Source organism: Anomalospiza imberbis, chromosome 13, assembly GCF_031753505.1.
Source record: "Anomalospiza imberbis isolate Cuckoo-Finch-1a 21T00152 chromosome 13, ASM3175350v1, whole genome shotgun sequence".
NCBI classification, from domain to species: Eukaryota; Metazoa; Chordata; class Aves; order Passeriformes; family Viduidae; genus Anomalospiza; species Anomalospiza imberbis.
The window spans coordinates 21460-49431 of record NC_089693.1 but is presented as its reverse complement, the minus strand read 5'-3'; the positions used below and the strand labels follow the sequence as shown (position 1 = coordinate 49431).

Sequence of the window (27972 nt, the reverse complement as noted above, 5' to 3'; positions counted from 1 at the left end):
ATCGGCGCGCGGCAAGATGGCGGCGGCGGGAAGTGCGGCTGGGTTGGGCGACGGACGGGCGGGCGGCGTAGGGCCCGGCCGGGCTCCGCAGCCTGTGGCGTCCGGCATGGAGCGCGGCAGGAGCAGCCAGCTGGACCCTGGCTTCTCGCAGCAGGACACGCCCCTCCTCATCGTGGAAGACTCGCAGCCCCAGGGCGCGGAGGCGGACGCGGAGCGGGCTTGGCTCGGCGTGCTGGCCCGCCGGTTGCCGGCCCGGCGGAGCCCAAGCCCCGTGCTGGTGAGCGCCCGGTGTAGTGGCAGCACCACCCAGCCTTGCTCGGCCCGGCCCGGCTCTGACGCGGCCCCCGCCTCTGTCTTCCAGGACATCGTCCGCGGTCCTGCTGGCAGCCGGGCGCCGCGGGAGCGACTCGCAGGTAAGGGCGGGCGCGGGGTTATGGCGGGTCCGGGTACCGCGGTCGCGCTGACGGCGCTGTGCTTGCAGAGCCCATGGAGAGCCCGGCCCGCCCGAGCGCCTCTGGACCGCGGGGCTGCGAAGCGGAGGAGTCTGCAGCGCCCGACCGGGAGAGCAGGTACGTGGGGTGGGCCATGGCGGCTCTCGGCCGCCGCCTCTCTGGCCTGCTGAAATCTCTCTCGTGCGGAGGACAGGCCGAGAAGGCGGGCTCGGTGCTGTAGCGGCCGTGCTCGGCCCCGGCCAGGATGTGCGGTGCGGAGGGCTCGGAGCGCCTGGTCGGTGCCAAGTGACCCCTCTGAACACGAGCCGCGGGAAGGCGGCCTGCAGGAACCCTTGCGCGACGTTAGCGTCTCTGTTGCAGTGCCCTTGGAAAGGCCGGGAAACGAAGTGAAGGTGATGTTGAGGACTGTGCTTCTTCGCCGTGTGTAGAAGGTAACTTCCCCATTTCAGGTCGGTTTTTCTGGGTTTTCGGAATCAGATCGACCGTCTGTGCAGTTTTTCAGTTGAGCTGACTCACTTGTCTCACAGGGGGTAATTGTACCAGTAGCAATAGGTCAGAAATCGGCATCCTTTTCTGAAAGTTTATTTGTATGCTTTGGGGTTTGAAAAAAAGAAAAAAGTTGATTTGTTGTTAGAATGGATCTTCAAGATTAAAGGTGGTTTAGAAGAAGCAGGGATGCATTGTGATCGTTAGGAAATGGAGCCTTATTATGAACTGGCATAATGGTCGTTGTCATCAGAGGATTTTCTGACACAGGCTGTGTATTATCAAGATTATTTTCTCTTCATGGAATGAAAGTCTGCTGCAGTTCCTAATGGCATTATATAAGCCCTTGCTGATTAATACAGATTTTTGAGTTTATGGCCACTGTCCCTGTTCTGATACCATATTTTAATTAGTACAGCTGAGATCAGATCAGTTAGTTTATTCAGAGTTTCAGCAATGGCCTAAATACTTTGCATGTTAGAGGGTATATCTTTTGCCCTTGTAAAAGTGATAGATAGCTCTTGACTTTTTCTTTTTGGTCTGTATGTTTGTAATGGATGTTTGGTGTTAGATACAGGCATGTCACAGCTCCATTTCGGAGTTCTAGAACTGTCGCAGAGCCAGGACTTTGAGAGTGACTTGGTGCCCAGTGAGGGAGATGCTGGGCATCCGCCCCACTCTGGACCCGCTGTCCTTTCTTCCAGACTTGTTAAGAATGAGTCTAAATATGGTAAGTGAAAATGATCATAGATGTCTTCTTGCTACTGTGTGGATTCTATCTGGTTTCTTTAAATTATAAATGTTATGGTTTTTTGACAGGAAATACGCTATTAGTAGTTTTCAAAAATGAGCTCACAGCTCACTGATAGTTGCAAAGAATTTTGCCCCCTCTTTCCTTTGGACTAATTAATATGTTTCCTTATACCTGTCTAAGTGCTATCATTGATTCTTTCACTTCTCTTTCCTAATCGGTTTCCAAAATATTTAGACAATCTGATACTGAATTCCCTCCCTGGTAAAAACCTCATCCTGTTTTTTTTGTTTTTTTTTTTCTTTGATTCTTGTTATCATAGGTAGTTCAAAATTAATTTTTTTCAATATAAGGCTTGCCTTGGTATTTGTGTAAATTACAGACCAACATTTTTTTATTTGTATATTAATCCAGGTATTTTTCTTTTATCTCTGTTCCTAGAACTTTGTGCAGACAACATAGAAACTGACTCCAGCACAGAAGCATACACCGCTTTGGAAAGCCAGGCAGAGAAGTCTGAAAGGTAAAGCAGTCTGTTTTCTCTGTAGGTTTTTTGCTATAGGCACACAGTTTGTGGTAACTGGGAGTGGGGCTGCGGCTGAGCCTCATTCCCAGTGGGTACAGCTGTGAAAAGCTGGTGAGTGGCATTGACAGCAATGAGCCATGGAGTGCCCAGGTGTGCTGACCAATCACCAGAGGAACAGAGGGCACACAGGTGCAATGCATGAACATGAGGGGTATAAAAGGGTTGAGCTAAAGAATAAGAAGGGCAGGTGCTTGAAGCTTTTTGAAGTAATATGGTGTTACTTTGTATGGGTTGAAGCTTTCTGAAATTGTATGGCAATATGCTGTGTATTGTGGCTGTCTCAACTGTGACATATGCTGTGACAGTTTGTGGACATTCTGGAGGGTGATTTGTGTCTTTTGTTGCTAGATTTTTAGATGTGGGAGAGGGATCAAGGCAAAAGAGAAAGGGAAAGATGACATACTGCTGAGACCGTTTTGCAGCAGTGCTGACTAAGGAGTGTTCTCAGCATTCCTTGGTGAGAAAAGATGTGATGTCAAACTCCTAAACACAGAGATATTGATAGGTTTGTTTTTAAGGGCAAGTTCACTGCATAATAAAATATGCTAGTAATTTTCCTAAAATGGTATGACTGGACTGTACTAGAAGCAATAATTCATTTTAATTCACAGACGTTATCTTGAAATGCCTTAATCACTGTAGCATGGGCTTTGGCTGCACCGGAGAAATCTGGAGGCTGTAGTGGGTATTTCAGGGTGCTTTTGCATATTTCCTATTGTAAGCTTTGTTTTAACTCTTTTTAAGTGTGAAACTTCAGTTTGTTGAGTAGTATTTATTCTATCTGGCATAAAATTTATATAATATTTAGCTCATCTTGTATTATTATATTCTGCTGCAAAATAATATTAAAGAGGTGAAGTGAAATTAGTAGACTCTGCATTGACTAGAAGTCAGTAGAACAATCTGCATTCCATTTAAGCATTGCTTAGATTGGTAGAAAATGTAAAAAGCTATTCTGAAAGTATAACTTATCAAGGCCAAAAATGCTGCTTTGTCAGGAGAAGTTGGTCTTCCTTCTCTCCTTTTTTTTCCCTTTGTTTTACATGAGTGAATGCCTTCTACCTGTTACTGATAGATTTTCCTTATAGTGTTGTGGTCTTCATATTTTGAATTTTTCAGGACAAAGATTGTGTCTTGTGTTTTCAGAACTCTGCAGGAAGCAGAAAAGCATACCAGAAGGAAAATGCCTGTCAGTGGTGCCAGTAAAACTGAGGAATCCCTTGGCTCTGGTTATGAGGAGTCAGATATCTTGTCAACTCAGGAAGAGATGTTTCCCGAGAATCATGCAACAGGTAACAACAGACAAGCAGAACCAAAATGTCCATCCCAGAGATAGTTATAAGCATCATACCTACTTGATCTTCACAGACATTTAGTGTTTTAGGGTGTAGAGCGCCATGAGTATTTTTCATGTAATTTCTGCTAAAATTGAGAACACTTTGGAAATTAAAGGCCACAGCCTCATTCACTATAGTACGGAACAATATCTAAATGTCACTTCCTGTTAGAATGGTTACTGGCTTGTTAAATACATTTAATTTCCTTTCTTTCTGTGCCCCTTGAAGAGCAAAACCAAAACCCAACTTTTACCCTTTTCTGAAACTAATGATGCTCTGCCTTTGTAATGGCACACCAGCGTGGATAAGTATTGTAGACAAACTTCTGCCCAATGGTGTCTGATCTTGTGAATGAACCTTCTATGTCCAGAAGATTCAGTAACAACCTTCTCCTCACACTGAGTCAGTGGTCAGTGCAAGGTGTCTTTTCTTACAAGAACCTTGCCTATATTGTATTGTAGTGCTGGATCAGGTGTGCCAATATTGGAGCCATTGGGGATTTTTTTAAAATTCCCAGGTGGGAAGACTTGTACGGTCTAAAATCTGCTAATATTTTTCTTTTTCATCTGAACTGTTTTGTCCTCACATTTCACATACTGAACTGTGATGTGCAGTCCTTCACCAGCTCTGAAAATCAGCTTGTTGTTGCCTATCTGAAAAAGAGCTGTGCAATAGCATGAGTTTAATTCCTCGTAATTTTCTAATCACTGGGGGTTTTGACCGTATTTCTATCTTTGTTTCCTTTTGTTCAAAGCCACTGCAGGGAGTGGCTGTCCAATAACCCAGGTGGAAGATGGAAGTTCTCTGGCGTGCACCCCTGCCCGCAGTCTGCAAGTCCTGCAGCTCTCTGGACAGGCATTCCTTGTACAGGAGGGTAATTCCACGTAAGAGAAAAATGCCCAAGCTCTTTCAAGAATTTCATTGTGGTAGTGCATTCCCCCTAGTCTCTTCATTATTCAAGGACTTGTGCTTGATTTTAAGCAATCAGTGTTTTAATTTTGCACTATGAGAGGAGCATGGCCTTATTTTACGATGAAATTAACTAATGGTGGCCATGTGATCCCTGACTATTGCTAGTCTCTTACTGGTGAACACCTGACACTCGCCTTTCATGAGAAAAGTTGTATTGTGGCAAGCTGGATAGGAGAACTTAATGCATTTTTTAGTGAGGTATGGTTTTCATTTCCACGTTTCCTTTTGGTCTGCAGTGTCTCTTCAGGCCTAGTTACTCCTCCTCCTCCTCCTGTTTCCTTTGGACCCAATGCCCTTGTCCCCAGCAGTCCTACTGAACAGGGGAAAGCAGAAGGTAATGTTTTTCTGCATACTGTCTGTTGTTGTGTTTTTGTGCTCTGGTTTAGTCAGAGCTTGTAGCCTTTTCAAAATCTGTTAAAATTATATTTAAAGAATAAATCAGGGCTGAGAACAGTGAAGGGGTAGATGAAGGGAGATCTGTATTTGTGACTCTGTTTACGATTCTCTATATTCTCTATCTGCTGTTGATATTTCCTGCATAGCTATTGTAATTAAATTAGTACTGTTGACTAGTGGCCCTTCATTTGAAAGATAGGAAATGCTTTGTATGGCATACAGATTTCTGCTGGCAATTATCTTCTTTAGGAAGAAGCCATTCTTGCTACAGGCAGAAACCTGTATTAAGTCTATACTGTTAAAGCAGTAGGAAGGACAGATAAGAATTGCATCATAATAGGTTATTTTACCTTAATACAGACAACTTCCACAATATTTGTAAAACCTTTCATGTGCTACAAGTGTGTATCCTAAATTGTGATGCCTTAAGAGAAATTATTCTATATGTTATGTTGGTTGTTAAATATTTTCTCTAAGCACGCATTTATCATCACGGATAAGATATCCATCCCTGCAGGCTTTTAATATGATACAAAATCAAATATTCCTTTCTGATAGATTTCTGTCACAGAATGTGAAATACTGTGAGAACAGACATTTTGTTAGCTGGGGTCTGAATTTAGTTACATTTTAATAAAGGTGGCAAAAGGAAAAGAAATCCCTCAGAAAAATGCTTTTTTTAATGCGTTTCAGACACTTTTTTCTAATTGTAGAAGTTCTAGACCTGTAGCAAAATAGTCCTATGAATTTGTAACAAAACACTTGCTTCCCCCTTTGAAAGAAAGAATACAGATGTTTTTGTTGATTTCTGTTTCCTTACAAAAAGAATGCTGCTGGAGACAAGGTTTTACAAAGTTGAATACACCACTGAAGACAAATCTTTGAATATGATGTTGAAAGCTTAGATATAACACAAGAATTTTGTGCTTATGTCTTTTCTGCTCTTTCAAACCAGATGAACAGATGGCTGTATCTATCCCTGCAGATGGAAGAGAACTGATGCAAAAGCAGAGAGGAGATATGCTGGTGGAGATGGCCCTCCCTTGCGTCCCTCTAAGACCGCTTGTTCAGCCACAGGCTTCAACTCCAGTGTCCCAGAGTGCCCCAACTTTCTTTCCCGGGTCTTTACCTATACCATCACAACCAGAGTTCTCTCATGTAAGGGTTCATGAGGTTTTTATATGGCTGATGCAGAAGATGGGATTGAGTCAACCTCTGTTCTTTTATGTTGAGCTTCCCTACTAAGCTGTTCCCACCAGTTGCAGTTATGTGTTAGTCATACTGTGTGGCAGTTTTTCCTGCAGAGAAAATGCAGAGCAGCTTAAGAGGGCATAGTGAGTTACAGAACATAGAAGCTGTTGTCTTAGACTGCGCTGCCTTCTTATGCTGAACTGGCCATCCTGCAAAACTGCATAATAAATTAGTTTTTTATTGGGCAAGACCTTAGCATCATTTTTTGTGGAGAGAGGGAAGCTGTTCCATAATAAAGCATTTTTATTCTACCAGGCTAGAATTTATTTACTGCGTTTCTCAAGTTGCTTCTTCTTGCTGTTGTTTCCTTTGTGCATTTTGATTCTGGAAATTATAACTGTTAAAAAGGATTTAACAGATAGCTTGTGGGTTTATACCTTAATATTATGAATGTCATGAACTTGGTAGAAACCTCACTAGCGGTGCTTCTCCTCAGCTGAAAACAGCATTTGTGTTAATATAATAGATATCACAGAGAATCTTTCCAAAACTCTAGGTTGTTCGAGTAAAAATAGCTACTGATTTGCCATATTTGCCTTGTGATTTGGTAGTGAAAGATACCAAGGATTATATCTGACTTTGCTGAAGATGTACTAAATCGTAATGTGTGGTGATAATCTTTCTCAGCAAAAACAGATCAATCGTGGCTCTCATAAATGTGTGGGAAAAAGTTTTGGATGTTTTTGTTTTCATTGCTTGTTTTTTAATCTGTAGTTTTGTGCTAAACTTGCTCTGATCCATAATCCAATGTAATTTTTTTAGGAAAAATAAACCAGCAGTCCTACTTGGGATGCCCTGATACTCCATGTCTCACTTTTTTCATTTTAGGATATCTTTGTTCCAACTCAGAGTCCAGAGAAGAAGCATGAAGGAGAAGAAAAAACTGCTGGTTTAACCCCTTTATACTTACCAGGAGATCTCTCTGGATCCGCAGATGCTTTGTCAAAGATGTCTACAGATGACTCTGTGTCACAGCCTCCTGAGTCCTGTAAACTGATGCTCTCTGCAAGTGCATGTAGCCAGCCCATGAATACAGATGTCAGTTCAGGCTCTCTGAACACAGGCCAAGACAGTGAGACCACACAGGTAGAGAGGATTTCTGAATGCAAGGCCTCAGACTCAAGACTCTGTTCTGTGGAGAATGATAAAATAAAACTAAAAGTGAATGCAGGTGATCAAGCACCCTCTGAAAACTGTGAAAAAGCAAAAAAGGAGGATGTAGAGACTGCAGGAATGCCTGTAGGACAGTGTGTTAGTGCAGGTGTTGCAGGAGATGGGCCATTAGCCTCTACAGTTCATCGGGAGACTGAGTGTATTTCTGGAAGTCAGGCTGCTGCAGATCAGTCTGGTCTGCCTGAGATTTTGTCATATGCTCAAGAGACTTCCAAACCTGAGGCAGTTCCTGAGACTCAGTGTGAAGAACAAGAAGAAAAACTGCAAGTAAAAGAGAAGCAAATAAAGGAAGATAGGTCTCTTGTTAATATAACACTTTCTCATAGCTTTATTCTTGAAGGGGAAGGACAGGGTCATGAAGAAACAGAAGTGAAGAATTCTTGTAAAAATAGCAAAAATGTAGCCCAGGAATTAGAAAAGGTTGGACCAGAATGTCAGGGAAAAGAAGCTGCGAAAGGTTGTACTTTTGACGCTGGGGTGGCAAAGAACATGGATAAACTGTCTACTAACGTGGCAAAGCTTAATGAAGTTTTAGCTAAGCCTTCTGTAGGGGAGTTACTGGAGCGGTGCGATTTGCTTCCAAAGTTAAAGAGCGATGTCCAATCAGAAGTGGCATTGTGTGCCAAAAACCATCCCGATTGTTCAGAATTGGGGCAGGTAATGATAATAAGCAATCAGCCATCACTTCAAGAGAGCGGGTTTGAAACACGCATGGTTCAGCATGAGAATCCCATACCGAAGAATATGGAGGATACTGTTACGACAAAGAATCTGGAGCAAGAAGAGCTAATGCAACCACAGGAGAAGGCAACTTCTAAATCCCCCAGTCCTTCCAGTGGTAAGTGAATTTAGGTTAGTAGTTCACAGATGTATATTTTGAATAACGTCAAGGACAGCTGTATACAATCCTCAGTGTTTTCAGAGAGCACTGCTATTGGATGCAAGTTGAGCAGCACTATACCTTACTGTGTTACATGCAGAGCATGGCTTTGCTGTTTTCCCCTGTGGTGTAATTCTTGTTCCTGACTCTCACTACTTTATGGTAGAAATGCAGGGCAGCTTGAGGAACGGAAAATGCTGTGACCTTGGTAACGTTCTGGGGTTTTTGTGACTTCTCCCCCGCTCAAGAAGCAACAACAGGAGGGTCCTTGAAAGGAATAGGGTGTGTGGCAGTCAGTACTTTCCATCTTGTAGGTCTCCTTATTTTCTTTTTCCTTCATTCTCAGAGGAGAACTTTCTGTGTGGGGGTGTACCGAGCAACTTTGAGCTAGAAGCTAATATAGCAAATTTTTCTTGAGATTTTTTTTTTTAAGTAGAATGGCTTTTCACTTGCAATGCAAGCTGTGGCTCAGCAGGTATTGTCATGACCCATTGAAATAATTTAACATGCTGTGTGTCATTATACAAGATGTGGGATACTGCACCTGTTTTGTTTGTGCCTCTTAGCTAGCTTCATCTTTAAACACAGTTCTCTAGCCCTTAAATGAGAATGAACAAAGAATGATTTTGGTGTAGAACATGTATTTTCCCCTCTATGAAGTCTGTTAGGAAAAGGGAAAGACTGTAGGACCTCAAATGTTATTTAATGTTAAGTTGAATGATGAAGTTTTCGCTACAGTATTCTTGATTTCCTTTAAGTGAAAGAAGAAAAAATAGTTTTTCTATATAGAAAATAACGTTTTGAGGGGATGTAGTGAAAATACTGGTCAGGAAGTTCAAAGGTATTCTGACTCCATTGCATTTTGTGATTGAAGATGAACTTTTCTGTGAACAAGTCCACGGCATTTGGGACTGTACGTTTTTTAAGACATTTTGGCATAGTCAGGAGAACAGTACTGATCTTCAAACTTTAGAAGCGTATGGGTTTTATTAACTATAACCATAAGTTTGGCAGTACACTGCTGAAATGATGATAAATAGCTGTAGTTACATAACAAGGTTAAATGTCAGGTTCCACTTCAGTATTGTCTTTCACAATTTTCACAATCCAAAACTTTCTTTTTAAGAGAGCATAAACAAAATTGTGTTTGATTTTGGATAATATTTCACCTCTCATACTGTACTCAAAATATTTTGGTTTTTTCTTAGACAAATCTAAATGCAATTTAAACACATCACAGTTGGCTGGGTTTGCTTTTGAAAGAGAGCTATAAGCCATTGTTTGAAGAAAATGAATTCCAAAATTAATGCTTGTTTGGGATTTGTGTGTTTGTATTACACTAAAGGGCTGATTGGTGTTCAATCAGGAGAAAGTTCAGGCTTTTGACCTACTCTACATAATTGCCTTTAGACTTGTGAAACATGGTGGAAAAGTATGTAGAGTGGTATTTGCTCTCCTGCCATCACTTAGTCCTTAAGATATGAAGAGCTGTAGAACATCCCTCTACTCTTAAAGCGGCTTTGTTATCGTAATAATTATTTTCATAATAAATGTTTTAGGAGTCTAATCCCTTATCAATAAATTATGAAGCATAAATCAGTAAGCACAAACTTTGTGTGAGGGCTTGCCAGGGGTACACTCTGTCCCTTCATCCAGGTCACTGACGAATAAGTTGGGGCTGGACCCTGCAGTGACCCCTGGGGACACCACTAGCTACAGGCCTCCCAACTAGATTCTGCACTACTGATCACAGCCCTCTGAGCTCTGCCATTCAGCCAGTTCTCAATTGACCTTGCTGTCCGTTCGTCCAAACCACACTTCCTGGGCTTACCTATGCGGGTGTTTCAGGATTCAATTTCAAAAATCTTCCTGAAGGCAGTGTAGACACCATGCACTGCTCTCTTCTCATCTACCCAGCTAGTCATTCCATCACTAAAGGCAATCTGGTTGGTCAAGCGTGGTTGCCCCTTGGTTAATCCGTGCTGACTACTGATAACCTCCTCCATGTTCTTGATGATGACAATCAGGGTGATTTGTTCCATCTTTTGGTCTGTAGTTCACGGAGTCCTCCTTCTTTCACCTTTTGGAGACTTGAGTGGTCCTGGCTTTCTTTCTGTCCTGAGGCATCTCTTGTACTCCATGGCCTTTCAAAGAAGAAGAAGCATGGCTTAGCGGTAACATCTGCCAGCTCCCATAGCACTCATGGGCGGATCCTCTCAGGGCCCATATGGGTGGTTGGGGGTGTCGGTTTTGTTTAAATGATCTCTAACCCGATCCTCCTTGACTGAGGGGAATCCTTCCTTTCTCTATACTTTCTCTCTCACCTCCAGGATCTGGGTTTCTGGGGCACTGGCCCTATTAGTAAAGACTGAAGCAAAGCAGGTGTTCAGTAACTCTATCTTCTCTGTATTTGTCATCACCATGGCACCCACCTCACTGAGCAGCAAACCCACATTTTTCCTAGGTTTCCTTTTGCTACTGATGTTCTTGAAGAAACCCTTCTTGTTGTCTTTGACATCCCTTGCCATATTCAATTCCAAATGGACCTAAATCTGTTACAGGTTGAATGATGGTCATAAGAACATAAGAAAAGTTTATTACTTTTGATTAACTGTTTTCATTGATAGAACAGTTGAGATTGCAATGTGAATGAAAGCATTTAAACTTTTAGGCAAGGCATTGACATTTTTTTCAATTCTTGTGAAAGCTTGTTTGTATTCTTTCATGGTAGTCCTTGGTGTAGTAATTAGATTATGCCGTTGGTCATCACCTGTGCTGGAGATCATTTTATAAATTCTTTTGGTCATTTGTTACTAGCCCACCAAATGTGGATTTGTAGGTTAGAAGGGATTGTGGTAGCTAAAGCAATATGCAATGGAGTTGCTTCAGTTTTTAAGTAAAACACTTTTTAAATGGAGACATGCTCTAGGCCATGATACGACAGACATTCATAAGCTGTTCATGAGGAGGGGCGGTTTGCCTTCCACTGTGTGAGTACCATTGTGCTAGAAGGTACCTACCCCCTGTAAAAATACAGTGAAGTTCTTGGGTTGGTCTTCAGGATGTTGCAGTTGCTCAACCATGTCTTTAAAGCTTGTGACAGCCAGAGAGGTGATGGTTTTCAGAGTTTTCAAACAGATGATACATAATTGTTTGCTGATGGGGCATTTTTCTATGAGAGGTTTATGCAAATTACTTCTCTGTAACATTGAAAGTTTGCAAATAAATACAGGGGATGAGGCAAAAGGAAAGAGCATTTTACTAGGTTTTTGATTTATTTTATTTGTTAAATCCTGCAACATCTGCACATAGTAAATCCACCAAGGCATGGTTTCCCTGATGGGATAGGCCACCTCAGCCATCATTCTAAGTAAGTTTTAGGTTATCAGTTCAGGCAACATGTAGCTCTGCCAGTTCATTTCTGTCCTAACCTTCCTTTCTTTTTTTGACCTCATTTCCCTCTTCTTTGGAAAATCCTGAGTCTCTCTGAAACAAAGCTGCATTCTTTAGAAGTCCTATTCATGTCAGGATATTCAGTCTCCCTTTTATCTAGCACCTGGGAACAGCTGCATCCAGTTGACCAGTCTAGATTTTCACTGAGAGGGATTTTCCACATAAAATGTGAGGAATATCTGTTAGAGCAGCTGTTCAGGGGGGTTTTGTAGAGCACCAGTGTTATGCTTTTCCCTATTTCCACAGCACAGTGAATCTGTGCTTTTGATATTTGAACTAAAGTAGACCCTTGAAATTACTAATTCTGGTGCTCTGTGTCTTTTAGGAACCCCATTTCATTTTACTTTGCCGAAGGAGGGTGATGTCATTCGGTCCTTAACTAGCATAACACCACCTCTTACTGGCCATCTCAAAATGGGACCCAGGAGACACAGCACACCAATTGGTGAGTTTGACCCAAGTGGCTCTGTTCTGCAATGAAAGCCTGGAAGCTTTTGATTCTTGGTGCAGGATATATTAGGATAACTCAAACCTACCTTGGCAAAAAACATTGCTACATTCCCATTCTGTGGGGAGGGCTTATCCCTTTCCCACTGTTTCCTTGTCATGTTTTCTGAGTCTCTAGTGAAGGTGTTTGCTCCCTGAGTACAGGGTGGTATATGGAGCATGTCTTCCTTGCATGTGGTCCTGCATACAACTCCATTAAAGAATGTAAAAGAGCCTTCTGAGTAGCAAAAGAGCTTTGACTACAAGAAGATTGCTTCCAGTATTCATCAACTTTTATCAGGATTTTCTCTGCTAGGTTCACAAAACAGGACCCTGCAAGTGCTAGATGAAAAGAAGACTGTTCTGCTTATGTAGTAGTAAATTCTGTCACAAACTAAGGATAATATCTGTGCTACAGAATTTTCATGGTTCAGATCTCTAGAAAGGAATTTCCACTACTGCAGCATTACTAATAATGCATGCAGTGAAGTGTCTTCAAATGAAAACTAGGACATCAACCCCAGCAATGAGAATGACAGTAGCTACTTCTTGTTTCTTGGTTTTTTTTTTTTTTTTTTTTTTTTTTTTTTTTTTTTTTTTCTGTTTTCAGTGGATGATACTTGCCCAGACAGCACTATAGCAACCAGTGATGTTACAGCAGAGGGCACAATGGGGACCAACAATGTCACTGTGGAAAGTGCAGTGGTATCAGCAGATGTGTCAGAAGTGTATGAGAAAGGAGAGTCTGGTGTGGTTCCTGAGTCGGATGCAAAACTTTCTCTGCGAATGAACCTTGTTACCCCTGTGAATGATGGGAGTGAGGAGTCCTTGCCATTCAGCTTGGAAAGTAAGAGGATGAAACCTGAAGTGTATGGGTCCTCCTGGATCTCAGCCCTAACTCAAAACCTCTCTGTCATTCCCCAAGACAGTCTCTGAGTACCTGTAATTTTTCTCATTTTTCTTTTTGGGCAGTGTCACTTAAATTTGTTTCTCTGTTTCTGCAATGCTCTAAGCAAGGATGAAGTGAGAGGAGAGGCCTCTGTTGTGAGGAAAGGTATTTCCAGCAGACTACAAATTGTGATATATAGTGGCAATGGTACACAAGACAGGAAGTGAAGTTTGATTGTGTTGGGTGGGAAAATATATACATATATATAAGAAAACATAATCATAGAATGGTTTGGATTGGAAGGGACCTTAGAGATCACTTAGTCCCAGCACCCCCTGCCATGGGCAGGGACACCTTCCACTAGGCTGGGTTGCTCCAAGCCCCATCAAGCCTGGCCTTGGACACTTCCAGATTTGGGGCAGCTGCAGCTTCTCCAGGCAGCATGTGAAAGTGCATCACCACCCTCACAAGGAAGAATTTCTTCCTAACATCTAATCTGAATTTCTTGTCTCTTAATTTAAAACTGTTTCCCCTTGTCCCATTACTCTCTGCCCATAGAAAAAGTCTCTTTCCCCCCCCTTTTTTTTTTTTTTTTTTTTTTTTTTTTTGTTAAGTCCCATTTTAAGTACTGAAAGGCCACAATGAGGTGTCTCTAGAGCCTTCTCTTCTCCAGGCTGAGCAAGCCCATCTTTCTCAGTCTGTCTCTGTAGAAGGGAGTCTCCAGTTCATCTCATCATATTTGTTGCTTCCTCTGGACCTGTCCATAATCTGGAAAAAAATGTTTGACAGGATTTTAACCAGAACAGGAGTATTCAGTCTAATAGTCTAAAACTTGTAGAAACTTAGGTCTATTCTGAGAAGTTGTACGGGGAAGTCTGGACACCCTTTGTCCAGTGTTACTCAGCCTCTCTTCACTGAGTGTATGGAACTGGGAAAGGTCAGGAGAGTCTTTTTGGATGATGCCAAAATCATCCTTCCCTTCCCTCTTGTTTCAGAGCCTGCAGCCAGTGACGGGAAAGATGGATCCTCTGCTGCTGCTGAGGCTGCTGCTAGGTAACTGGGCTTCTTGCTGGGCAGAGTTAATACAAAGGTCTGGGTAGATCCTTTTTCCACATATTATCAGCTACAAGGGAAAAAAAATTAGGAGATACAGAAGCAAGGAACATTCTAGCAGTAGATGTGATATTAACTCTTTAGCTCTTGCAGCAGATTTTAATTACAGAGGCAAAATGGGAACTCCACTTGTTTGTTCATTATGGGCTCTGTGGTTCCTACTAATTTCAGTGTTTTGCCTCCATTTGATTGTAGTCAAAGCCAGAAATTCATGTCTTGTGCAGTCCAGAATGCAAATCTGCTTTATCCATCTCTTAAAATCCAAATATATGGGTTTCTGCTCTCTTTCATGGTGCAATTTTCTGCAAAGAATCTCTGAGAAGTTCTGAAAGAGAATTGTCTTTTTGGTATAATGCTGATAGAAACATAATCAGTTCATGGGTATACAGAAATCACAGATTAACATTTTGACCAAAACATTGAGTTAATTCCCTTGTCTTTTGATTTGTATGTATCTATCTTACCTTACATTTAATGTCTAGCATTGCTTGATTTAGCTTGCAGGAAGTAATGTTTGTAAATACTAATGGGAATCTCGGTAGGAAGATGGTGACCTGTAGTAGTCCGAGTGAAGAATAGTGGTTTAAAGTAGTGAGAAAACATAGGAATAAACTCAGTATCTCTTGTTTATAGGATTGCTTGCTAGATGGTAATCATGCCTCAATGCTGAGGATGAGTGATAGTCATTTCTCACTGGTTGAGGATGGGGTTACCTTTGTAGGTATGGGATGAATATGAGCTCTCAGGGTCTGCTTTATGACTGTCATTCCCAGTATTTTTGCGGTGCCGTGAAATTCCTGAGAAGTAAGCCATAAAGGGTCTAACTGTGTCCCCTGGTGGGTACCAGAGGCAGTACATGCTGAAACTCTTGATGGTGATGCAGTTTTCCACACAATGGTTTCCGGAATTGTTCCATTGCCCTTGGCTGTTAGGGTGTCTTCAGAAATGATTGTGCAATTGCAGCTTCCTTCTTGATCTTTGAGGCAGATCATATCAGTCATTCTCTGGCTGTGTAGGTCAACAAGCTCAATACTCTTTGTTCTCACAAAGAGCTAGAGAATTCTTGTTTTGCTGTATGAGGGTTTTTCTCACTTCCTGATGCATTTTTGTTTGTTTGTCTTAAATCTGCACTGCTAGCTCCCAGAAAGCATCATCTGTGTTCAATCGTGTCTGTGAAGTTCGTCGAGAGGATGAGGCCAGAGGTCATGGTCTTTCCACTTCTCCGTTTAGGTAACTTCTCAGTCTTTGCCTGCCAGTCCTAGTTGGATTTATATCCAGATGTGTGTTTTCTACATCAAAGAAATTGTGCTAAGCCATTTTTGTTGGGGACAATGGGGTAAGTATACTAAATCTGTATGTTTGTCTCACATGGTTGTCAGGCTTACCTTTAAACTGAGTGGTCATGTGATTCCAGAAGACTGATATGCTTCAGTGAAGTCTTGAGATTGAGAAAATTGAGATCATATTTAAGGCTGTGTAAATACCTTTTCTGTCTCCTCTTCTAAGATCTTCTGACCAGTTTTGTTTGTTTGTTGTTGCTGCTGCTATTGTCCCCCTTCCAAAGGACTGTACAGCTGCATATGTTAGGGTGAGGAGGTTGCTGCCTGGAGAACTAGCAGTAGAAATCTGCTTCTTTAGTGTTTTCCATTCTATCTTTTGATGGGACAGTGAGGTCTAGGTCTATGTAGAAAGAGTAACCTGAATTTCAACAGTTACATTAAAGACCATAATGAATAGGGAGTTCCAGTGCTGGGCAAGGCGCAGCCAGAAGGGAAGACAGTCACTCCTCAAAATCCTCAAGTACCCAAGGGAAGCCAAATACGCACTTCTAGTTGGGCTCAGTATAGTGTCCTATATGCTACCTGGCAGAGGCAGTACTTCTGGCAGAGCAGACAAATTCTAATGAAAACATTAGACAGCATTTGTGTTTATGCTGCAGGGTCTTCTTGCTACATGTGATTGATTATCAGTTTCAAGCCAGTCAAGCATTGGAAGAGCCTGAAGTAACTTCAAGATGACCTGCTTCTGGAAAGTTGTATAGTTGGTGCCTAATGTGTGGAGTGTAGTAAGAAAACTTGTATTTCAAAAAGCACTTAGTTCTTCTGTACAGTGTCAGCCATATGTTTTACCACCCTGTGTATCACTTGAGAAGTGTTGAAATGGTTTTTTTTATTATTATTTGAACTCTCTGAGCTCTGTGCAATTGTAAGAAGCAATTAAGTGACTTCCAGAGTGGGGGCTTTTTATTACTGCTTTAACTTGAGTGGCAGCAAATTGGCTGTCTTGTTTTCTTAATCAATAGTTTTGATCTGTGTGTAACTGGTTTGCAGGGGGGATCTGTTCATTCTTCCTGGCACTCAAGAAGATGCTGAATTACATACCAATCCCAGTGATTGGCAGTACCAGCAACAGAAGGCAGACAGCAGTGGTGGACAGAGCCTGAATGCTCAGAGGATGCAGCAGGACTGCCATCAACAGTCTTCTGGTGCAGAGGATGGAGAGTCTATGGAGACTGATGTTGTAAGCACTCGGGCAGAAGATGGGAGAAGAATGCAGAGAAAACAAAGTAAGGCTATTCAAATTGATCAAAGTCAAGAGAGGTGGGAAAACATCAAGAATAAAGGGATCCAAACTACAGCAGACTGTCTTTTTACGCCAACAACTGTTACAACAGCAACACAAACATCAGAAGAAATCTGTAGACAGGTGGAAATGGGAACCAGTATGTCTGTGCAAAAACCTGGGCAACAAGATGTGAACATCCAAACCGACGAGAGTGGGGAAAAGCTTGTCAACACCTCTGCAGATGACACGGACTCTTTGCGCAGTCAGGTGGGATGAGGGCTGCCTCTATTTAACTGCTTTAGGACAGTAAAGTATCCTTTCAGCCAGTAGATTCATTAACAGTTGGTTCTCTATTGAAAAAAGGCCAAGGACCACTTTAAAATGCTAATGTCACATGCTGTCCTGAATCAACTGCTAAGGTAGCAATACTCACTGGACAGCATAAATTTGGGAAGTAAATGTCTCCATATGTCTTTTCTGGAAAAATGTGACAAGTTTTGATTGGTTGATTGCTTTTGTTTGGGATTGGGTTTTTATCAACAGAAAGATGAGAAAAATGATTTTTTACTAAACCAAATTTAAGACTAATGTGTCCTGTAGGAAATAGGAGATTAACAGGGCCATAAAAGAACACCGCAAGATTGATGTGATACACGTGAGAGTCTACTCAATCAAAGAGTATCGGAAGCCACGCTAAACAAGTTTGCTGTTTCCTCCTTGGACTGTTGTGATTTCCCTTCCTCTATTTGTCAGCAAAATGTGTTCAGTTCTTTGTTTAGGGTCTCCTGTGATGTTGAATTAATTTTTAACAAGATGCTTAAAGGTTCCCTACTCCCGTACTTTAACGTGGTATGAAGAAACTGTACTGCAGAGGTAGCCCTACTTAGAAATAGTTTGCTTTTTGTTGTGGTCTGTTTTGGTTTTACTCTATCCCCTTAATTACAGGGAGAGGAGGAATTTCACCTTCTTCACCCACCCAAGGGCCAAGTTCAGCGTCGCCACATGCGAACCATTCGAGAAGTGCGCACTGTTGTTACGCGTGTCATAACAGATGTTTACTACATCAATGGTGCAGAGGTGGAACGAAAGGTAGTTGAGGTAAGTTCCTGTTTTCATGGTTAAGTGGAATGAGGTATTGGCTGAAAAATAGGAGTTAAAGTGAGAATGTGTTATGACTGCAGGAAACAAGTTGAATGAACAAATCTGTGTGCAGTGATGACAGGGCTTTCTTCATGAGCAGACTTGCAGGCCATTTACAACAAAAGCTGTGGTTTTGATGCTGGTATACGTCATGCCATGTGTTCTCAAGGCACATTCAAGTCCCAAAGAACTCAGCAAAAGACTTAACTATATGTATCCAATTATTTTAAAAGTCTTGGAGTTTTGGCAGAATAGAGATACTTCAGAATGAGCAGAAATTCTATTAGTAAACAAAAATCACTTCTGCCTGTAAAATTGAACTATGTAAGATAGTTTAGCCTGTTTTTCAGTTTAGTGTCATTTTTAACCACAGTCTTTCAAGTCCTGTGTACCAGATTCTGTAAGAGGTCTTCAAAAGTCATCTTAAAACTGAGGAACAAACCAGCCTTTTATTAGAACACTTGTGTTGTAGTATGTACGTTCACTAATTGGAAAGCCTTTAGAGAATCATGAAAGATAGCTGAAAAATGCTGATTTGATGGACACGGTAATCACATCAGCCTGCTAGCAATAAAATGTTACTGCTGTTCTATAAAGGTAAATAACCTGAGAGTCTTGTGCTGTGTAGTCACAGTGAGTAATGAAACATAAAGGATAAATTAGTTCAGTACTTTCACAACTGATACTACACACAAAATTCCTTATTGTAACATAAAAATGGAGAATTGAGTGTCCTGAAATATGCTTACATATTTTCTGTATTCACAATCATATAACCATTTCTGCTTTACCTACCAATACTTGATATCACTGTTCTGTAGATGCATGTTTTTATATCCATAAAGCTTTAGTAACTCCAGATGACAAGCTGTCTGAAACTGATCTTGGATTATAAGAAACCGAAAGCTCCTAGTGTCTCATGTATTTGTTGCAGTCTCACACTCTAGAGGGGTGGGAATTATTCAAAGCCAAACCAATTGGATACCAAGCCAAGCTCTGCCCTCTTGCTAAGGAAACTTCCTTGTCCAACCATCCAGGAGCCACTCTGGCAGTCACAACTGCATCACCTGAGCTGGGACTGAGGCCCCTTCACAGTGGACAGCTCCAATGAGCTGATGGGTGCCCTGCTCGAGTCCCTACACACCCCAAACTCACACAGTCAGATCAGGTTTCCTCACCGACTGGACCCCAGGTTTCCCATGGCAGAGTCTCAGACATCTGGATCCTTAAAATAATTTAATCTTGTTGCAATAACTAAATAACAAAATAACAGCTTCATCTGGTGCCTCCAAGGAGAGACCTTGAACAAAGGGCACCCTGGGCTTTTATACCCTTACAGTCTAAGGTGGAAAAATGTGGGAAAGTCCAGGGGTCTCAGGGGTCTTCTGTTGCTGCTATGCCTCCAAATGTCCAGGAACCGTGACCTTTTGCCTGGGGCTCTCACCCCCCCCCCCTCCCCCCCAGCTCAGCTTGCACTTGCAGCCCTGTGCTACCTGCACTGAATGTATTCAGATGCACTGAATGCATCTCTCACTACCTGCAGGCCTGTAGTGAGAGATGCACTGTCTTCCACAGATTTGTCATCAACTTCATGAATGTGGTATCAGCTTGTCTGCAGTTTGGACTGGTGATTGTAAAGCGTCTAGCACTTGCATCATCTTAGATAATCCTCTTTTTTGTTTATTTTAAGGAAACTGAGGAGCCTGTAGTCGAGTGCCAGGAATGTGAGACTGACATGTCCCCCTCTAGAACTGCAGGAGGCTCATCGCTGACCTCAGGGGACCTTGGTGATGTCAGCTCTTTCTCATCTAAGGCCTCAAGTCTCCACCGTACATCCAGTGGAGGAAGCAGTGGTCACTCTGCCACGCACAGCAGCAGCAGCTCAGGGCAGGGAAATGGAGCTGTAAAAGGGAAAGTGCGTGGGACAGAAACCGGAGAATTTGCTTTACCCATTGGCAGAGGCATCTTAGGAAAATTGAGGTAAGTGCAGAGTCTTGGGAAAAGAGGAAGAGATGTTTTGCAGAAATGAGCATCTGGCTTGAGAATGTGAAACAAGGTAGACATAAATCAAAGGTTTTCTGAAAAAGATCTGGCTTGATGGACAGAATTAAGGAGGTAGTATTTGCTTTTGCATCTGTTCTTCCTAAAGGAGTAGCTTGTTTCCTTGTGAAGCATTACTTTGCAGTTTAACAGCAAAGAGGCAAAATTCTGGATATGTTGTGAGATGATCAAGGAAATGGGAGGATTCTAGTGAGATTGCTTCTCTTCTCAAAACAGATAACTCATAAATTCTTTAGCCCTAGGAAAGGAGCTGGGCAGCCTGCATCACCACTCAGAGTTAGCCAGACAGGAGCACTGCGTTGTGAGGAAGAGGAGGACTGTATGCCTGGCACTCGTCAGGCTGGCAGGGCACCAGTGACACCTCGCGGACGAGGAAGAAGAGGACGCCCACCATCTCGAACAACAGGAACAAGGTACCCTGGAAAAAGGAGACTGTAACTTTCATTTATTGCAAGAAAGAGAATAGGGAACTTTGGTCTTAATGTCCTAGAGGAAAAGGAGTACTGAGGATTTCAGAAGTTTCTGGTGATATCATATAGCAGCCACAAGTACCCCACCCAAGTATTTTATACTTAGTAATTGTTTTTTTCAGATCCTTCTGGGAATGCTTTTTGTCTTTTTTTTTTTTCCCTATATGAGACTGCTTTTTTTTCTACAGAGATTTAGCTGGACTGCCAGGTATGGAAGATCTCTCAACAACAGCATCACCTGAGAAATCATTTACTCGTTCCGTTCACCTGCCAGATGGAGGAGAGAAATCTGGCATTTCTGGCTTCTGTGCCTTACGTCGTAGTGACTCTCCAGAAATCCCATTTCAAGTGGTGGCTGGTACTTCGGACTGTGCAGACTCATCCACTGGGAGCAGCTTTGTGGGCCTCAGGGTTGTAGCAAAGTGGTCCTCAAATGGGTTCTTTTATTCGGGGACAATTACCCAAGATGTTGGAGCAGGAAAGTACAAGCTGCTCTTTGATGACAGATATGAGCGTGATGTGCTAGGAAAAGATATTTTGCTCTGTGATCCTATCCCACTGGAGACAGAGGTGACCGCACTCTCTGAGGATGACTACTTCAGTGCAGGTAAGAGCAGTGCTTGAGTTTCATACTTGGTTTTCTGAGTTGCAGAATGTGTGGGAAATGGGTGCTTGTTCCAGGAGGATGAGAAGCCTGGGTATGATTGGCTAACAGCTGTTAGTTGCTGTCTTGTCAGGTGTGGTGAAGGGACACCGGAAGGAGTCTGGAGAGCTATACTACTGCATTGAAAAGGAAGGCCAGAGGAAGTGGTACAAACGAATGGCTGTTATCCTATCTCAGGAGCAAGGAAATAAGCTGCGGGAGCAGTTTGGGCTAGGTCCTTATGAGCCTGTCACCCCCCTGACCAAAGCAGCTGACATCAGTCTTGGTAAGGAATGATACTGTTGAGCTGCTGACTGCTATTCTGTATCTTGTGCCTTTGAGGTAACTCTAGTGCCTGATCCGAATTGCCAATGTTTAAATGATTCTGGGTATTCAGTGATGCTTTTTGTACTTTATAGTGAGATCTTTGAGATCCTTTTATTGTTTGGCATCAGAGATTTAGTGGTATTGACTGGCTTGTGGAAAGTAGTCTGCTTCAAGGGCAGTGATGCTTGCCATACTTACATAAACTTGATGGATGGCTGTTTTGATAATAAAGTCCCAGCAGTACTGGGAGAAAGACAAGCAGGGTACAGGGCTTGAGAAGAAAGATATATTTTTTTCTTGCTTTCCTCTGTCAGAAGATGGTGGTATGTATTTTCTAGGTACTATTGAGTTCAGCCACTTCTGTACAGATGGGTAGGGTGAAAGCTTGTGGAGTTTGGTGACAGCCCATGACTAATCCCTGCATACTATATTGCAGATAACCTGGTGGAGGGGAAGAGGAAGCGACGTAGTATCTTTGGTTCTCCCAGCACTTCCAGCAGCAGCACAACTCCCACTCGTAAAGGGCAGGAGAGTCCACGTGTCCCACCAGTCTCGCTGTCTGGGAAAAGGAAGCTTCTTGCTTCTGAAGATGAACGATCCCCAGCTAAACGTGGCCGCAAGTCAGCAATGATAAAGCCTGGTGAGAACTTGAATTCATCTAGTTTTTTCCACACTGCTTTTTCTGTAATTATCTTTCCACTTTCCATAACTAAAAAGTAGATTGCTTTTTCTTTTTTTTTCCTGCATGGTTTGAGGCTGATTCTCCCTGGATGCATTCAATAGCCAGAGATATTTTTAGTACAGTCTGAGTATTTACTTGCTGTCTTTTCTCAGTTCTGCCTTTTGACTTTAATGTTGTGATTAGTCTCTCTCTTATCTCTTTAGTCAGTCCTGAAAGCTGTTAAAGGGACCCCTCACAGCAGTCAATGTTGTTTCAGGATGTTGATAAGACTTGCAAACTTGTCCCATTAGTCCTTCATGTTTTGATTTGAAGATGCAGAAGAATAAAAGATCCCTACCTAGCCTAGTGTAATCGTAGCCCAATCCTGCATCTCTGTGTCTTCTGCAGTAAAATAGCTTAGTTGAACAGATTACTCGGGTAAGACATATCTTTGAAGACTCATGGTGCTTCTGCCTTTCTACAGGCACTGTGAGAGGTGGAGAGTTTGTAAGCACCTGTGCAGGTGTAGATGCTGCAGATCCCCCAGTACTGGAGGGTGACCATGGACCCTTGCCCCAAAATAAGACCCTCTTTTTGGGCTATGCCTTTCTTCTCACCATGGCAACACCAAGTGACAAATTGATCAATCACCAGAAGCCATCAGATGGTCCCACTGGGAGCAGCGAGGAAGAAGAAGGTGAGGCAAATTTTACCCATTGCATTTTTATGTGGAATGCTTTGTCTTTAGGAAAAATGCTGGATACTGTCTGATCAGACATTTGTGTGAGTAGTTGTTTACCCTTTTGCTCTTTAATCCTTTGCAGAAAGGACCTAAGATTCAGTCTCTGACTTAGCCAACTTGTGGCCTAAGATGTGACAAACCTCAGTGATGATCATGGGCTTGTTCAGCAGGCTAAGAAAGGTGTGAAAACTAGTGAGATCAGCAGTGTCAAAATAGTATAATGTAAGAAGGAAGGTTTTGAGAGTTAAAGGATAGTGCTGACAAGCATAGAACTTGAAAGCATGTATGGATTGCTCCAGTTAGCCTTTGCTGGTGCCATGTTTCATACAAAGAAGTGACAAGGTGCTCACCTGGGTACTGGTGTGTTGCCCTTTCTGCTTTTTTTTTTTTTTTTTTTTTTTTTTTTTTTTTTTTTTTTTTTTTTTTTTGACTCTCATAATGATTTTCTCTAGAAATTCATGAGAATGGCTGGGATCCCCTATTGGAATGGATGAGGGCTTTGTAGACCAAGATGTAGGAATATAAGCAGATAGATTATAGTCAAAAATTGAACTTTCTGCTGTAGATTTTTTAGAGATGACTCCGTATGATAAACATTACATAGCACAACAGCTGCGAGCAGGAGCTGGCTATATCCTAGAAGACTTCAATGAAACCCAGGTAAGGGTTCACTTACTAATCTAGAACAACAGTCACAGAATAGTTGAGATAAGCTATAGAAATTTCTTTTAATCTTGTCCAGCTGCTCTGCTGAAAGTGGGTTCAGATAGAGCAGATTGCTTAGGTCCTTGTCGAGTTGTATTTTGAGTATCGTCAAGGATGGAGACACCAAAGCCTCTCTGGGCAGCTTAATCCAATTAGGGGGAAAAAAAGGAATTTCTTGTATTTCAGTTTGTAACTGTTGCTTCTTGTCCTTTGAGTGGGTAACACTGAGAAGAGCATGGCTGCATCTTTTGTATAGCCTCATATCAGTCATGAATATGCATTAAAAAGACTCCCTTTTTGATCTCTAACAAGCTCAGCTCTCTCAGCCTCTTCTGGTATGTCAAGGTGCTCCAATGCCCAGGCCTCTTAGTGGTCCTTGGCTGGACCTGCTCCAGCATATCTGGTGTTTTTGGTATACTGCAGAACCTGGGAGTGGATGAAGTACTCCAGATGTGGTCTCACTGCAGGTTTGTGCCTTGGAACACTTAGAGGTAGAGCTCTTCACTTACCAGATCTGCTTGGACAACTGCTGTAATTTAGTGTGGCTTTTACTTTTTTTTTTTTTAATCAAGAGGGTAATTTGTTTTTGGAACATCTCACTTGAGGAAGCAATTTGTCTAGTGACTTACTGAGTCTCAGACTAAAAGGTAAATAATCTCTTTTTGTCTGAACGGGAAGAGAGCTTGATACAAAAACTACTAGGCAGAGTTTTTGCCTGCGAACCACAGAGCTTGGAATAGGATATGATTAAACAGATTCTGAAATCAGTACTACCTTTAGCTAATTCACCTTTCATATAATATGGCTGTGAAAATAAAGGTTTCAGTTGTTTTCTTCTTTAGACTGTTTAGCATCAGGATAATTTCAAGGGTTTTTTGGCAAGCATTGTCTCCTGCTTACATGCCTTCTTTTCTCCCCTGAAGTGCAATGCGGCATACCAGTGTCTTTTAATTGCGGACCAGCATTGTCGAACTCAGAAATACTTGCTGTGCCTTGCCAGAGGGATCCCTTGTGTGTCTCATATCTGGGTCCATGATAGCTGTCATGCTAACCAGCTTCAAAATTATCGGAATTACCTTTTGCCAGCTGGATATAGCCTTCAGGAGCAAAAATTGCTAGAATGGTGAGTGCCAAATAATCATGATCTGAGTCTACAGACTCGTGGAGAGACCTGTTACACTTGGGAGGCTCTTGAATAGCTACAAATACTGAAGGTGACCTGAGTAGTGCTCCCTATACTTTCCCTTCCATATAGGAAAAGGGCTTCCATCTCTTTCCTTGGATTTACAATGACCTCTAATGCCAAGGTACATTTGGGTGCCACATGCACAAAAAACAGTCTCTCCTTGGAAGTAAGGAAGGCATCAGTCTTCTCATGAGGAAGGCAAAATTCAGACAAGGCTTCCCGCACCCTCAGCTAATTTCTCTAATTGCTCAGAAATGGATAAAGGAGAACAATACTATGTTAATTTCCTTTTCCTTTGATATGTTTTGAAGCTAGCTTCTGCATTTTCTATGGAGTCTAATCCAGTCAGTCTGTTCTGAAATGACAGAGGAGGTCAGACTCCTTAGGCAAGCTGAGGGGCAGACACAAATTTGCAGATAGCTGTAGACTTTTAGGCAGGAGACTGAGGTCTTCCTGCTTAGCCCTGTTAAAGTGGAAGCAATTTGGATGTGCACAAACAAAAGTGGTTCAGGATTAGGGAAGAGTTAGGCTTGACTTTGGATATAGGCTGCTGCACACATACCCCACCAACACTGTCTAGCTCTGTGTTAGTCTCTATAAACAAAGGATAGTCACTCCAAGTACTTCAGGAAGGGTGGTAAGAGTGGGTCATTGTATGCAAGATACCCAAAAAACATCTATGGGAGCAAACCAGGTGACTAGGCTACTGCATATTCTTACCAGTCTGCATTTCTCTTTGCTCTGCAGGCACCCACGAGAAAACCTGTTCCATAACCTGAAGGTTCTCCTGGTGTCAGACCAGCAAGAGAACTTCCTGGATTTGTGGTCTGAAATTCTCATGACAGGGGGAGCAGCATCTGTTAAACAGCATTATTCACATGCTCACAACAAAGGTACTCACTGGCCAGTTTCTCAGGGAATCCTATGCCACTGTGGTCTTTAGTATGTTTTAAAACCATGTGGGATGGTTTACAAGGTTGTAAGCAGAAAGGAAGGCAAAGAGCAGACGCTCACTACTCAAATATAATCTGTATATAGATTACATCTAGGAGACCTGTCTTGCAGAGGAGAAGCTGCAGCAATTCAGACAAAAGCCATCAGCTTCCAGCCTATATTTAAAGGGGGAAATTAGTCTCTCAAATTGTGCTTCCCTTGTCCTTCTGAACCGGGCTGTCTCTCCCTCTCTATATGTGATGCAGGTCCTAGCACTCACAACCTGAGGTCAGGACTCAGGGTCATGCCTATACTGTTGGCTATTGGTTTTCTCCTAATTTTTATCTGGACAAAGGAATATTTCTTGCGAGGTGCAGCACTGCTGTAGCGGTGTCTTAACTTCTACAAAGAGAATTTGCTGCCTAGGAATGAGAAGACGTAAGAGTGGTTCATAGTGGCAAAACACACTGATCTACCAGGTTGGATGGGGCTTGAAGCAGCCTGGTCCAGTGGAAGGTGCCCCCATTCTTGGCAGAGGGTGGAATGAGATGAGCTTTAAGGTCCCTCTCAAAACAAATAATCTAGCATTCCATGCTTCTATGATGTTCTGCTGCAGAGCAAAATCCTCTTTCTTCACCTGACAGATGCCTGTCTTTTCTCCTATACAGATATTGCTTTGGGTGTTTATGATGTGGTGGTGACTGATTTTTCCTGCCCAGCTGGTGTCTTGAAGTGTGCAGAAGCTTTACGGCTGCCTGTTGTCTCGCAAGAGTGGGTGATCCAGAGTCTTATTGCTGGGGAGAGAGTAGGCTACAAGCAGCATCCAAAATATAAACATGACTATGTCCCTCACTGAGTGAAACTCTGCCCTACTGTCCAACTGTTGTGCAGACTGTTTTAAATGTTTGTGAATTGGGCAGTATGCATGGATTATTGTATATAGTTTTATCTGCTGGACTTTTATGATTAAATAAATGTTTGATCTCTTGTGGTATCTGCTGGTATTCCTCATTTATCTAAATTTATTCAGGGCAATGCCTTCAGGAAAGGAGTGCAGAGAAAAAAGAAATGCTTACATTTCTCTGAGCTGAATATCACTAATACTCTGCTTCGAGTAAAGCCTGAGCTAACACAAGGTCAGTTACAGAGGAAGGGGTGTTTTCCATTAGCTGAAGTTCAGGGCTGTGGCATTTCTGCTTGTTGGGAAGAATACCATGTTGTGTATTCCTCCAGTTTGCTCCAGTTGTTATTTTCCATTAATTTCATTAAGGTGCCACTGATATGAGTGCTAGAGATAGACACAAGAACCTTGGATAACTAAACTGCTAGGAGACTGAGGTACAAAGAGTATGTAAGTGCTGTTTATCTTTAAATGCTAATGGGATAAATCATCTGCTTTTGAGCTTCTGCATTCACATCTTAGTGGTCAGCTGGTATAAAGGCAAAAGCTCTTCACTGAAACAGTGCTATAGGCTGAAGGCCTCCCTCCATCCTCGTACAATCTTTAGTCCCTTGCTTCAAAAGTGTGAAGTTTTTCTCAATGTGTATTTTTCCTCTATCATTTCATGGCTCAGACATTTGACTGGGGTTGGTCTGTAAATCTCACACCCAAACTTCAACACTTTCTCTAGCTTTTTCCACAGTCAAGGGCTTTTAAACCTTGCATCAGGTACAGTCCTACCATAAACAGCTGTAATGTGTGGAAGGTGATAGGTCTTACACTTGCTGGCTGTTGTTACTGTGTCTTCCTGAGTGAGCAGAGAGGATTTCTTTCCCCCCAAGGACATGTAACTTCCATGTGAGCTGCAGCTATGTGCAAATACCAACCCTTTGAGGGGAAGGCTGGTTTCCTTCCCCACAAATGCTGGCAGCATTTATGTTCAAATTGGGAAACCTGATACAACACCCCAGTGATGGACTCTGGAGACCTCTTTTGCCAGTCATTCAAATGGACTTGCATCAAGATGGTCTGTTCATTACAGCAAGGCTACGAAATCCTAGTAACAGGCAAGAAGTTCCTACCAGATCCTGTTCTTCATTGACAGACAAGGCTGTGCCATGCTATTCCCTTTGCATTGGGGTGCAGACGTTGACAATACTCCATATAATTGCACGACAAGATATTTTTATTTGGGTTCAGTAGGGTAGTCACTAGTAGCATTCTAAATAGTCTGGCGTGAGAACAGCACAGTTGAACATCCCAGGTAAGCATCTCCTTACCACTAGTGTGTGCTGCATGAGAAGAGATTTTAAAAATCTGTTTCTTCTTCCCTCCCCCTTCACTTCAATTGAAAATTGCTACTGCTGTTTCATT

The 27972-nt window shown here is 42.3% G+C and overlaps 1 protein-coding gene across 1 annotated transcript; it reads left to right on the top strand.

Moving 5' to 3' along the window:
* Position 1: 1 nt before the first annotated feature.
* Positions 2 to 26652, top strand: TP53BP1 (tumor protein p53 binding protein 1). Its single transcript, XM_068203374.1, has 27 exons — positions 2 to 277; positions 362 to 413; positions 482 to 569; positions 813 to 883; positions 1510 to 1668; positions 2131 to 2212; positions 3422 to 3567; positions 4367 to 4496; positions 4821 to 4918; positions 5936 to 6138; positions 7060 to 8242; positions 12063 to 12182; positions 12834 to 13070; positions 14108 to 14165; positions 15363 to 15455; positions 16556 to 17057; positions 17736 to 17888; positions 19621 to 19910; positions 20228 to 20404; positions 20650 to 21068; positions 21199 to 21390; positions 21868 to 22071; positions 22577 to 22789; positions 23400 to 23494; positions 24463 to 24662; positions 25473 to 25618; positions 26327 to 26652. Exons 1-27 carry the CDS (start codon positions 17 to 19, stop codon positions 26512 to 26514), a joined length of 5760 nt encoding a protein of 1919 aa, XP_068059475.1. The 5' UTR covers positions 2 to 16; the 3' UTR covers positions 26515 to 26652.
* Positions 26653 to 27972: the final 1320 nt, after the last annotated feature.